General features: G+C 30.7%; 1 protein-coding gene across 4 annotated transcripts in view; it reads right to left on the reverse strand.

The window, feature by feature from the left end:
- The window catches only part of LOC105200912 (cilia- and flagella-associated protein 44), a 44,437-nt gene that overhangs the window by 15,882 nt on the left and 14,918 nt on the right, over window positions 1-13,637 (reverse strand). For 3 of the 4 annotated variants that reach the window (XM_039459725.1, XM_026138484.2, XM_039459726.1), the window contains exons 4-10: window positions 9,749-10,043; window positions 7,748-7,892; window positions 6,089-6,282; window positions 4,935-5,174; window positions 3,919-4,100; window positions 1,451-1,589; window positions 1,108-1,381 (exon numbers count right to left, since the gene is read on the reverse strand). In XM_039459725.1, coding sequence (XP_039315659.1) covers window positions 1,108-1,381; window positions 1,451-1,589; window positions 3,919-4,100; window positions 4,935-5,174; window positions 6,089-6,282; window positions 7,748-7,892; window positions 9,749-10,043 — 1,469 coding nt within the window. Of the gene's footprint in view, window positions 1-1,107; window positions 1,382-1,450; window positions 1,590-3,918; window positions 4,101-4,934; window positions 5,175-6,088; window positions 6,283-7,747; window positions 7,893-9,748; window positions 10,044-13,637 lie in introns of those variants that run through there. The other variant, XM_039459727.1, reaches the window with a different exon arrangement.

The raw sequence follows: 13,637 nt of genomic DNA on the forward strand, positions 1-13,637 counted from the left end.
GACCTAGCCACAGTATACACAGTAACGCAACTCACTGTCGGCATTTTTGATGTTGGTGTTGGTCAATACGGAGTGCGCAAACGCGAAATAAGTAAGTTGCCTAGTACGCCATCTAAATTTCTCCCTAAACACCAATATCAAAAGTGCCAACAGAGAATTGCGTTACTGTATAGACTGTACCTGTAGGCCTATTCAGTAACTCTTTAAAGACAATTCGTTATTGCTACAATGTCGTTGTGCAACTTTTCTACCATGTACAATATCTGCGCAACGACGTTGTAACGATACCGAATTGTTGCTAAGTTAAGCCTGCCGCAGACGATACGTTTTTTCTTACTGGATTTCTAATTGGATTTTCTTACTTGCTACCGTACGGGCAATGGTACTGGCAGTGCTACTGGCCGTGACTTCACACAGTGCGAGTTTTTGTACGGGCTGAGCAACTGAAATTTGTTTCATAGAAACGGCACGCTTAAATATGGATGAGATAGATGAGAAGGATGAAATTATTGCAACAATTGTACATTGTCGTAAAATTGCTATTGCATTATTTTTAATTATTGAAAAATTGCAACAACGAAATAAATATCGCCGACGTTTATGGAGTCGACAGTAAATACATTCTTTAATGCCTCACTTTTAATGTGTTTATTATGGTAATTTGGTGTGTTTATCGCATATAAACATAGTTCCTATTAGTAGGCTTCTATTAAACATAAAATACTTTCTTTGGACTATTTTGAAGTCTTTTCATTTCTGCACGACATCATGTTTGCGAAGTGAATTCACGTTTGAACTTTGACAACACTTCGACAGTATAACCTGGTATAACCCAGTATAACCTATAAGACTGCGTCCTGATTGGCTTTCACAATAAACCAGTACAGAATCACGTAAGAAAAATAGGACATGATCTATTACGAAAATCCAGTAGCGTAGTCCGTAAGCTACCCATTTCCAGTACGGGAGCACGTAAGACTGCCAGTATAGGAGCACGTAAGCAATCACGTAAGAAAAAACGTATCGTCTGCGGCAGGCTTTACAGAGTAGACTTATCGAGGGCACTCGTATTTCTGAACGCAGTATAATAATAAGAAATGTGTTAACCAAGAAATGTTTCTTCGTTAATTTCTAGTCCGGGACTTTCTGCTATTAATCGCTCTAGTTCTTGACGTTTTGTCTCTATCTTCTCCTTACTTTTTTCCTCTCGACGTAGGCGTATTAATTCTCTTTGAATAGCAGATTTTACAGAATGGAATTTAAACGCTTTTGGTCGACATTGAACGAGTTCGTACGAAGCGGTAGTATATGGTTGAGGTGTCCTTGGCAAAACAACTTCTACACAATCACCTTGCATACATCCAATTAATAACGTTGTTTCCTATAAATAAATTTAAATTAAAAGCGATAGCGAATATACATCCGGTATAAATTGTAATATATTGTTTACACATTGTGTTTTCCATGTGAGACACGTGACTCCCGAAGGTACTTTGACGAAGCCAATTGGCATAATAACAGGAAAGTTTTCGGACACCGTTATAACGAAACTAAATACTGTTGAATCATCACTACCAGTTACCAGTAAGCTGAAATATTTTTTCTTACATGTAAAAAATTATTTTTATAACTATGAAAAAGACAAAAAGAATTATACACAGTCTGAAATGTTATAACTTTGTGAAAATAAATTTATACAACAATTGGTCTTTGAATTGTTATAACTTCAAATTACATAGTGTAATGGTTACATTGATTTACGATTATATATATGAAAATTCAAAGTAGCAAGCCACACCAGAGGTCAGATAAATAGAAAATAACAAAACAAAAAATGTATATAATTGGAATTCATTTATGTTAGATGAAATTATCCATCGAAAACAAGTTTCAAAAGTATAAAGTGTTCCGTGTCTATTTCTTTGTTCGGTAATGAGAAAAAGTATCCACTTTTAAGGTTAAACGCCTTTGAAAAAAATCGGTTTTTTTCTTTCAAAGCGTATATCGTCGAAACGATAAAAAATAGAAAAAAATGTTCTAATTGAAAGTTAAATGGCTTGAAGAGTACTTTATACAGCAATAAAAAAATTTCAAAAATTTTTATATTTTTTTCCGCTACTTATTTTTTCAAAATTTTTATTTTTTTATAAAGAAAATAAAGCTTATTTTATTACAAATTTAATGATATATGATAAAGTTATGCTGTGACATTTCTATTTTTCAAAATAATTAAAAACCACTTCATAACGCATGGTACGCACATCCGTCCGTACGCTATACGGAAGTGTTCCCCTCCGATTTTGATAAGTTTTTAATATGTTGTAGTACAGCTACAAATATGGGACACAATTATTTTTTATACGTCCTCAATCTCTTAGGGGATACAACGCTTTTTTAAAAAAATCGGTTTTTTTTGTTTGAAGCGAATATCATCAAAACTTTAAGAGATAAAAAAAAATGTTTTAATTGAAGGATTTTGCTTATAAAAAGAAATAAAAGTTTTCAAAAAAAGGTAAGTGGTGGGGAAAGTGTAAAAGAATTTAAAAAGATTTCATTTATCACCGTTATAAAGTACTCTTCAAACCATTCAACTTTCAATCAAAAAAATTTTTCACATTTTTCTTACTACTTATCTTTTTTTTAAATTTTTATTTTTTTTATAAACAAAATCTTTTAATTAGAACATTGTTTTCTGTCTCTTATAGTTTTGACGGTATACGCTTTGGAAGAAGAAAATTGATTTTTTTTAAAGAGATGTTTCATCCTCTGAAAGTGAGATTGGGCACGTATAAAAAAATATAATTTGTGTAAAATTGTGTAAAATACTGTGGTCAGTTTGGTGAGTTGTCTCTTTTTCTTAAATTTTAGGTTTTGTTAGTTGATACTGGACTTTTAAACCAGGCTGTTACAACGAGTGGATACTATAGGGTCACATTGAACAATTTCTTTACTATGAAGTTTTAATCAATATTAAATTTTTTTTGTTTTTTATTTGCTAAGAATAGCCAAAAATGGTGCCAAAACATTTAAAATAAAATTTGCATATTGAACAAAAATAACTTGGGCAATTATTATCGCGCCATGCTCTCATTAGCCTAGTAATTTATTTAAAATTTTTGAGAGTAAAATTTCACGGATTGAAATTTGTTTCAAAATCAATAATTTTGTAATACTTATTCAATTGAAAAAATGAATTCTAAAATATGATTTGTAATCGCAGAATGTCTCGATGTGTCCAACTTGATATTATTTATTATGTGTTTATTGATTCTAATTTAAAAAATGTTTTTTTCTCCTATATATATATATATATATATATATATATATGTATAGCATCTTTATAATAAACTTTACGGACTAAATTATTTTTAGAGGCCGGTCTCATTTTATCTTCGTGCATTTCTACGTTTTTGTTGAGTTTACTGAAGTTCGAATCCTACCTGAATATAGATTTGTCGATCAATCTCGACACTCTTTGAGATATATTTTTGAGGTACGGAAAAGCGACAAATGTTTTGTTTTTCTCTTCTATATTATTTAAGATTGGCTGTGGTTTTCATCCGTCAATTATGCATATATTTTTATTTTATTTTCTGTTTGTCTATATAACCTTTGATGTGGCTTGCTACTTTTAAATTTTCATATTTATCATCGTAAATTAATGATTATTACACCGTTTTAACATTATTAGAATGGGTTGAGAACGACTAAGTCGAAACGTCCCCGTAATTTAATTATAACTATAAATAAATAATTTTAAAACAAGACCTATTTGATGCTCGTTTTTGATTTTTCTTAAATTTTTTTTAAGAGAAAGAGAGAGAGTGAGAGAGAGGTGGGGGAGAGAGAAGAGAAAATATTAATCCAAAGTAAACACTAACAATAAGATACTGCTCATTAAGGTAATGCTTTCCATACCGGCATGATGGATTTAGAGACATTGCGGTTATTGCCATTTTGTGCGGTTTTATAATTTGAATCAGCCGGACATAATCTCCTTTTATATCATCAGTAGCGTCAGCTGCTGATACTGCTACAGCAATTATACGAATTACACCACTCTCGAAAGCACATGCAAGTGTCGATCCTGTTGCTTCAATCTTGCGAATATATGAAAAAAAATATATGGTAACTATTTAGTTGAGTGGACACCTTGACATACATTAATTATAGAGGCAAAGTACTGATCAATTTTTCATAAACATATATATATTTTTCTTGCATGTTTTTCAAACTGACACTGTTTAACATTCTTAATATATACATATATGTATGTATATCATTAAATATTTCTGCGTATACTTATAAAACCGGTTGGTCTTATATAGTATTGCAATGGTTCCACATAGGACCGTCATAGTCTCATGTAGGTTTATATAGATTCCATATGTAGATTCTATGTAGGTCTTAATATAGGTCACCTGAATCATTTTCCTATGAGAGTTTGCAACAGGGCTTAGACTATACTATTACCGTATTCTTATTATTAGTCGCTTTTATAAGATTTGTTTCACGACGCAGAATTTCGACTGATGTCTATAGCGATAATTTCAATAATTTTAAAGGTGTCAACCGAGAATTAGCTCCGACGTTCAATCATCTAAAAACCGATCTCGATTTGATTAACCAAATGGCTAGCGACGATACAACCTGACAATATTTCTCAAAATACGTAAAGAATATACATCTACGTCTACTACTTACAAAACTGAAATTCAGTTTTTATGAAAACGCAGTAAAGATTAATGAATATTAACCATCCTACAATGTAGACTGTAACGAGGTAATTTTAATGGTTGCTTTTAGAATTGAACGCAAATTATATTAGATTTTATGGTATTTCACAATCTGACACCTATCTCACAATTCTTTTTTTTTTCTCTACTTTAAAAGAACGTTTTTAATAGGTAAATAAATTTTTAACGTTAACTTACCTGGCATGGAAACCAGACAACTTGACTGCCATTATCGTTAAATTTATGCATTAGAATTAACTTTTTCTCTAGGTAATTATAAATATGCAATTGTCCTGTTTTACTAAGTGTAGCTACAAAGGGGCCCCATGTTGCATTATCCATGTCAGCTATAGCTCCCGCGTGGCATGTGAATATTTTTTGTGGTAATTCTGCTTTCATGGTATGTAAATCTATTAACCAAATTCCACCATTTCCATCCTGAAAAAAAGGATAAACATATTTTATGATTATTATTACTATTATTTTAAGATAAGTACCTCCCTTTTCTCTCTCTCTCTCTCTCTCTCTCTCTCTCTTTCTCTAATTTTCTTCTTAAATTTATTTATCAGGATTGTTTACTCAAATTTTTTAAAAGAGAATTTTTCTTGAGAATTTTTCTGGCAATTCTATTAAAAATTCTAAACAAGTTTAAAACATTTTTAAATGCAGCATTGAAATAAATTATATTATTTAATGTTTCTTAATGTTCTTTAATCATACAAAGAAAAGCCATTTAAGTTTTGAATATTGCAAGGAGAAGAAAATTGACTTAATCATTTGCGTCACTTTTTTCCAGTTAATATAATTTTGTGAAATTTGTTCTGAGAGACAGAATCGATGACCGTGAGTGTACATGGATGTACACCCAGCGTCATCAACTCTGTCCCTTATAAAATTTTTTAAACTGAGAAGTCACCATCTTTCTACATACTCGTAGTTCATGATTGATGTAACGACTAAAGCTTTTTGGTCGTTACGTTAATTATATGAACTGTAAGTATGTAAGAAGATATCGACTTCTCAGTTTGGAAAATTTTTCAAGAGACAGAATCGATGACTGTGAATGTACCACATTGTTAATTGACTGTCGACATTTTGCAATATGAAGAAAAAAACTATCAAAAAAACAATTTTATGAAAAAAAGAAATAGAATTTAAATTTAAAAGTAGAATTCTAAAAATTACCCTGTATACCAATAAAAATCTGTGATTTTTAAAAATAAAAAATAATTTTCTTGAAAATTCAGATTTCCCGATAGTAAACACTCTATTCATTTATTTATTTATTAATAACTTCGTTTTATACTTAAGCATCAATACTTTTAAATATTTAGAGGAAATTTGTTACCTACTTGAGCATACCAGAATGTACTTTCTAGACTGTCTGGTTCTTGCTTATATATACACATTAGCATTGAACCATTAGCTCCATTCTCACTAATGTGATATTCATAAATAGGCTGAATCTCTAGAAAACGTTCATCATTATGGGAATATGCTTGATCTATAGTTTCATAGAACCAAATTCGAATCCATCCATCCATACCTATCGTAAGAAACATTCTTTTATAAGTATTTATTATTCGAATCCTTTCACAAATTCCAAATTTTTGTGCAGCCAAAAATATTTTTATCTATATTTGTTTTTTTATTTATATTTATCTGAAATTCTTTTATCTGTATTATTTTCTATTAATTACTGGTATTATACATAAATTTAAAAGATTCTTGAAATAAAAGATAATTCAAATTTTAATTTTTTTCTCTGTTTAAATCCCATCAATTAAAAATATTTTGTAACAATAGAATTGGAGGCTTATTATGAATCATTGATTAAAAATATTTTAACAAATATGTATACAGAGTGTTCGATAATGGTGGTCCCCACGTTTTACCATAGGAGCATGATTTACCGACGGAGATATATTTCTAACATATTATTGTACTAGAAATTACAAATGCGTGCTCCTATGATAAAACGTGGGGACAATCATTATCGAACATCCTGTGCGTGCGTGCGTGCGTGCGTGCGTGCACGCGCGCGCGCGTGTACATATTCTAAAGCTAAGGGCACATGATGCGATTTTTCGTGTTGGTTTTGTTGATAGATTTATTACGTGTAGTTTGTAGACTGCGCTGTGTACTGCTGTGATAGAAATGCTGCTAGTCAGATTTCACACGTATTTTTTATTTTTCCGGTTCTATTCTTTGGTTGCTATCAAGAGAAGAGCAATCGCAGCAAACTTTCGCTTTCTTGTAACTTCTATTTCTTCTATTTTTCTTTTAAAGTTAGTTTTTATTTATTATATTACAAATGTGCTAAAATATTATCTTTTCATTGAATACCTTTATTACAGAAATGTACTACTGATAGTAATAATAATTGTTAGTATTAAAAGTACTAACAGTATACTTAATATTTTAAATAAGTAATAATATTTTACTTAAATTATTATCTATTTAATACTATTAGTATTACATTTCTGTAAGGGTATCTGTATTTTCACCTAATTCTTTATCTACCTAGCAGCAAATCTCACAGGAAAAATAGCATCAGATCTATTATTGAAAATCAGCACGTTAGCACACATGGTAGCACGCAATACGTCATATTTCTGGCAGCATCGCTAGCATGGCTATTAGGAAAATGCCTTGCATGCGATCTAGCAAGAAAAATCGCACCGTGCCCTTAGATTAACTTTTTGCTTAATTTTAATCATTAACTACGTTTTGGTAAAAAGACAAAGATTGAAAGAAATTTTTATTTAAAAACTTCCTTCTTTGAATTTCTAGTTTGACAACTTCTTACTAAATTAATGTTTCAATATTATGCGATAATTTATATAAAATTTTTAAATTAGTTATTAAAAGTTTTTAAGAACTACGCAGCATGTACAAATTTATTTTTACATGCAGTAATTCTTTTAATAAATATCTTTTTTGCTACTCTTTTTCTTTCTTTTTATCTTTCTCTTATTGATATACAATAATAGTATAAAGAAGATTTTTACCAACTGATATAAGCTCTCCATTTGTATATTCAAATTGTGTAATTGCTTTAGCATGACACGGCTGTCGATTTTTTTTACATATTTCAAAAGTAATTAAGCCTTCTTCCCACAATAAAATATTCCCCCATTCGCAACCTGATACAACCTAAGAACAATATAATTCTAAACAAACATCGAACAATATAATTCTAAACAAGTCTAAAACTTATGAAATATCTAGTAGTTCCAGGTAGCATGATATTTGTGATAAATATTCGTAAATTTAAAATTATTATTTATATAATCTATAAATAAATAGTATTGAAGGGTATAGCTAGATTTGTATATAAAATCTGCCCTTACCCCAAAATAGATTTATCATACGCCAATCTTTGGCTCTCTATAAAAGAACAATTTTCACCAAGTTTTAACCCGCTATGATTCTTGCTATTGCGATAGTGACAAATAAAAGCACAATTATTCAATTATATTTTTTTTCTATTCTTCTGATTCACAAAAAAACTATGAAAAAAATCAGTGATGTTTTCATCAAGATACATATCTAGAAATTTTTGAAGATATAAGTTTGAATTTTAAAAAATTCAAGAAGTATAAAATTATCAATTTTTAAGTGAAATTAAGTGATTTAATTTTGTTTTGTTACATCTTTTCAACATTATTTACCTCAAATTTTTCAGATTTTTTTAAAAATAAGCGTTATTGTTAAAATATTGAAAATATAATTGTTTCAAGTTTTTACGCAGAAGATAATATTTAATCTATGAATTTTTTAATATCGTATTTTATGTGTCCAATTATTAATTGTATTAAAGGGATCAATAAACATCTATTTATTTATCTATTCATTGTGTGATTAATACATTTTCAAATTCACAAAACTGCGCGCCGAATAACTTCGGTCTTAAAACACAGTTCCAAGTTGAACAAGAAATAGTAATATTACGATATAATACTTTTTAGTATTAGTTATATTAAATTGAAAATCAATTTAATGATAACTGATACTAACAATTATTTAAAATCATACAATAACTATCAGCTCGGCAATAGAACCCGGCAGTCAGGCATTACCAATTTTAATAAAATTTTATATGTGCTTAGTAATATTTATTCAAACATTTACTACAGTAATATAAGTTGCAGTATTTAAGCATTTTCGAGAAAAAAAAAGAAAAAAGGGATAAAAAAGTTATTGGCATAACGTCCGACATTTAGACGTTGACTGCTACCCTTAGGGGTAGGCGCATTTTAGGTTTGATCCTCAAGAGACTTTCTTTTCATTTAAATCTTATATTTTAAAATTGTTATATGCAATTTTTACACCATTTTTAATTATTTAATATAAATTATGTGTTATTTAAAAAGAATAAGAGAAATTGAAAAATGCTCTCTTATTATTTATTAAATCAACATTTTTCATGAACACAAAAAATATGTTTGCAATAAAGATTACAAGGACTATTTTACAATAAGTTTACAGCTTTTGGAATGGTATTTATCATAAAAACAATTGAAACATAATAGTTTGTGACACTATGCACAGTTTAAATATTGTATTATATATAACAATTTAAAAATATAAAATTTAAATGAAAAAGTCTTATTTTCGAGGATTAAACTTGAGCAGTCAACGTTTTAACGTCAGACGCTACACCACTGACTTTTTTTTATTTTTTTTTATTTTATGTATATATATTTTTTTCTCGAGAATGTCCGAATATTGCAATTTACAGGTTTACTGTAGTAAATGTTTAAGTAAATAAACCCATAAAATTTTATTTAAATCGGTGATAACCGACTGTCGGGTTTTCCTTGTAAGATCTAATTGCAATCTGTAAGGATACTTTGTTTAAGATTTGTGTTTTCACACATATCGATTGATGTTTTCTATTTAATATGATTTATTTTGGTGCATATTTAAAAAATATTCAAATAATTATAAATATTTTGTAAATTTTTTATAAATATTTTGTGCTGTAGGGATTATAGCAATACTTATACCTTTCCGTCTGGCATAATATACACGCCCACAATGTCAGAAATCTCTGTCTGACCATATCTACCAATTTCGCTTTTTAATTTAAGTCCCGTGAATGTTTCGGAGATTCTCCAAAATTTTATATGTCCTGAGCCGCACGTTGCTAAACATCCAGGTAACGATGGAGATATCGTTACATTGTAAACATCCCGATTGTAAGACTTGCATTTTAATGCTATTTCAGATTTCTGCCAATTCCAAAGAGTAATTGTGTAATCTGGGTATCCTGCTTGTGACACCAGCAACAAACCATCTGCACTACGAAAATGTATACAAATTATAAATCTATAAATTTAAAATTTATAATGTAACTATAAACAAATTTTTGTATTATAAAATACATATAATAAACATATTAATAAATGATAGGTTGTAGGATTGGGATGTTGGTCCGGACCCGTCGTCCGGAAGAAAGAGTGATATTCATTAGTCCGTGTAGGTGTTGTGAATAAAGTTTTTATTTCTTGTTGCATAGTACACTTGTTGGTTATTGCGCTCCCGTCTCAATTAGTGCGTTTATAACAGTGTTTACGATATACGAGCGCCACGCGATACCTTAGCGTATTTAGATGACTGAATCCGCCTCCGTCTTCCTGAGACTCTCTTTTATCTGAGCTCTGGTCAACTTGGCCTTGCCAAATCGGCAGACTTCTTGTTTTTCTAAAGGGGTCGCTTGGCGCTCCCGATATTGGTCACCGTATCGCTGTGTCGATGTTACCGATATCAGTCGCGTAATATGGTCTAATATTATTTTTACATTTAATTAATTGTTAGGTTGAGTCAGCGGTGGCTTTCACTAATTTATATGTTGGATAGGATATTACAAGAAATTGCAAGATCGTATTTATGTACGGTTTGTGATAGATGTTGAGCGTAAGTGCTTTTGAATCGTTCTCCAGTTTTTAATTTTGATCTTAAAATTAAAATGGAAATGCAATCCTTCCGTTAGTTGCATTGCTGCGCTCTTTAGTGCGGTTATTATTTTCTCGGTCGGAAGCAGTCTTGTCATTATTATATTGTCTTTAGTATACGTCAGATAGTTGATTACATTTTTGGCGTCCCTAATTAAATTATTCATTATGGTCAGGATCAGCAAGTATTCGTTCATGTCATCGTGTTGAGTAAACTTCGCCAATTGCACTTCCATTCTTCTCGTGATATTCATGATTAGCTGTTCGTTGTGTATCAGTACATTTTTTAAACTGTCGACTTGTACAATGGTCTTATTCTGGTGCAGCATTTTCAGCTGCTCGATAATTTTGGTATCTTTAGCGTCCATTGTGCCGAAAAGTGTCTTACTAACTGTTCCGACTATTTATTAGTCCGCGTCTGTGATCCCTTGTCTTGTATATTGTTTCCAGCTGATTTAGCAACGTATGTAGCTTTGTGTGGTCTTTTTCTAGTAGCTTTAAAGTATTTTTACAGATCTGTTTTGTATTATCTATTATGACATTGCATTTCCTTTTGATGTTTCAGGAATACCTTTTCTAGGTATTCCTGAAACTGTTGATGCCTTGAACGCCTCAAACACCATGATGTCCAGGTTTTTTACGACTTTTTATATTGATTCCACCTTATTCATTTGGCCCACTTCGAAATAAACTCCGAGTTCATGGGGGAATTTCTTCCATCTAATCGCTTGTTTCATGTCCGTAGTCTCCACCAGGTACGCCCTTGCGATAAGTGTCCTGTAGACCTATTCTGTAACTCTTTAACGACAATTCGGTATTGTTACAGCGTCGTTGTGCAGATATTATACATGGTATAATATTATACAAGCTTCGACACGATACCGAATTGTCGCTAACGAGTTACAGAATAGACCTACTGGAAAGGTGAGGATTCACATTACTTTTCTGCAAGTCCTTGCTCTGCATTTTTTTCTCTTTGTGATGTTTAGGTTAGTTATTAACGCTAGCTGTCTATCAGCAGTCTCGTGGCTTATTACCCGTTTTGGTCTCCTTTTTTTTCAGTCATGTACACTCACGGGGGTGAAACTAATATAGCAGTTTCCGGTAACACGGAAAAAGTGGGGCCCACTTGAAAGTGGGAGTTAAAATGACCAATCAGAAAATGCCTTGATGTAAGTTGGTAAGAGTGAGCATCTGCTCACTCGATTTTTGTGTGGTAGCATTGATGAACTGGTCTCTCCAACAATGCAGAACAACGAATGGTTTATGCAGGCAATAACAATTAACTTATGCAGGATCTGGTAAAGTTCAATACTAGAATTTCAAGGCTATTGTTTATTGAGACCTCGATAAACAGAAGCATTGTAATCATAATAATGAACTTTACCGGTTCCGGCATAAGTTAATGGTTATTGTCTGCATAAATAAGCTTCTTCTATTCTCTCTCCTGAAGACCCCCTTGACCCCTCTTCTACAGTCCATTTAATTTCCCACTTCACCACCAGATGGCAGTGCTTTTTTGTTTTCCATGTTAAGTACAGGGGGTCTATCATGTAACATTTCCCCTAGGGCGGAAACGTGAAAAGTGAAAAGTTTCACGTGAACTGCACGATCATGTACGATTCCACGGAATCATGTAACTCACTCATGAGCGGAAATATAAACTTTTTCACGTGAACTTTTTCGCCATCAGCCGTGATGGCGAAAAGGTGAAAATTTAGGGAATTAATAAATTGTATGTATTTTGAAATAAGAATGAAAGTGTGGTAACAGTGTGGTAACAGTTTGAAGAGGTATTATTGAAGAGGTTAACCTTTTTGGTATTGCATTGCGTTGATAGGATAAAGTAATACATACATAAATAAAAATAATGCTTTTGTGATGTAATTAGGTTTGATATTTATATTTGACAAATTGATATTTTGATAATTATATAGAATGAGGTTTCATCAAATGCAAATTTAGATAAAAATATACTTTAAACGCGTTTTGATACACAATGATATAAGAAAGGTGCGTCTTGTGAAATAGAATATTAATCAATCATGTAAGTGTTTATAACTTATAAATTTGGAAAATACATGTGTGAGCGGAGAATTCAGTTTTGATCAAGGTCCGTATTCTAAATTATTCAATATTTTTTAATTAAACAAAGTTAAATTTAATGACTAATGAAACTAATTTACTTTAAAATTTGCACACATAAAAAACTAATTAAAATTAATTTTGAAAAACAATGTTTGAATTAAATTAAAATGTAATTTTGAGTATTAGATTACTACATAATAAAATAGTTGTTACAATATATGGATCATTAAAAATAAATGTAATATATATTATATTTGTAAATTAAGTTTATGCAATATAACTAAGAAATATTGTTATTTATTTATGAATATTTTTTACAATTTTTTTTTATATAATAAAATTTTTACAGTAGAAGTTATACTGTAAAAGCAGGTAGAAACTTTTTTCACGATCGCTTGATAGTTGCAATGATAGATGATTTACTATCCGAAATTCACTCTAATGGTGAATTTCGAATAGTAAACTAAACTTCCGCGCATTATTCATACGTAATCGCTACGTGTGAAAAGATTCACGTGAACTCTCTATGAGTGAAAAATGAAAAATGAAAAGTGAAAAGTGAAACGTGAAAAGTGAAAAGTGAAACGTGAAAAGTTCCACGTGAAATTACATGATTGACCCCCAGAGCTTTCATTTCTCATAGTATATGTTCTGTGTGTACACCCATGGCATTTGATTCTGTCCATGGGGAAATTTTCCAAACTAAGAAGTCGCTATCTTTCTACATACTTACAGTTTATGATTAACGTATCGACCAATAAAATCTAGTCGTTACATTAATCATAAACTGCGAGTATGTAGAAAATGGTGACTTCTCAGTTTGGAAAATTTCCCCATTGACTGAATCAAATTC

This window comes from Solenopsis invicta, chromosome 2 (genome assembly GCF_016802725.1).
Source record: "Solenopsis invicta isolate M01_SB chromosome 2, UNIL_Sinv_3.0, whole genome shotgun sequence".
Lineage (NCBI taxonomy): Eukaryota > Metazoa > Arthropoda > Insecta > Hymenoptera > Formicidae > Solenopsis > Solenopsis invicta.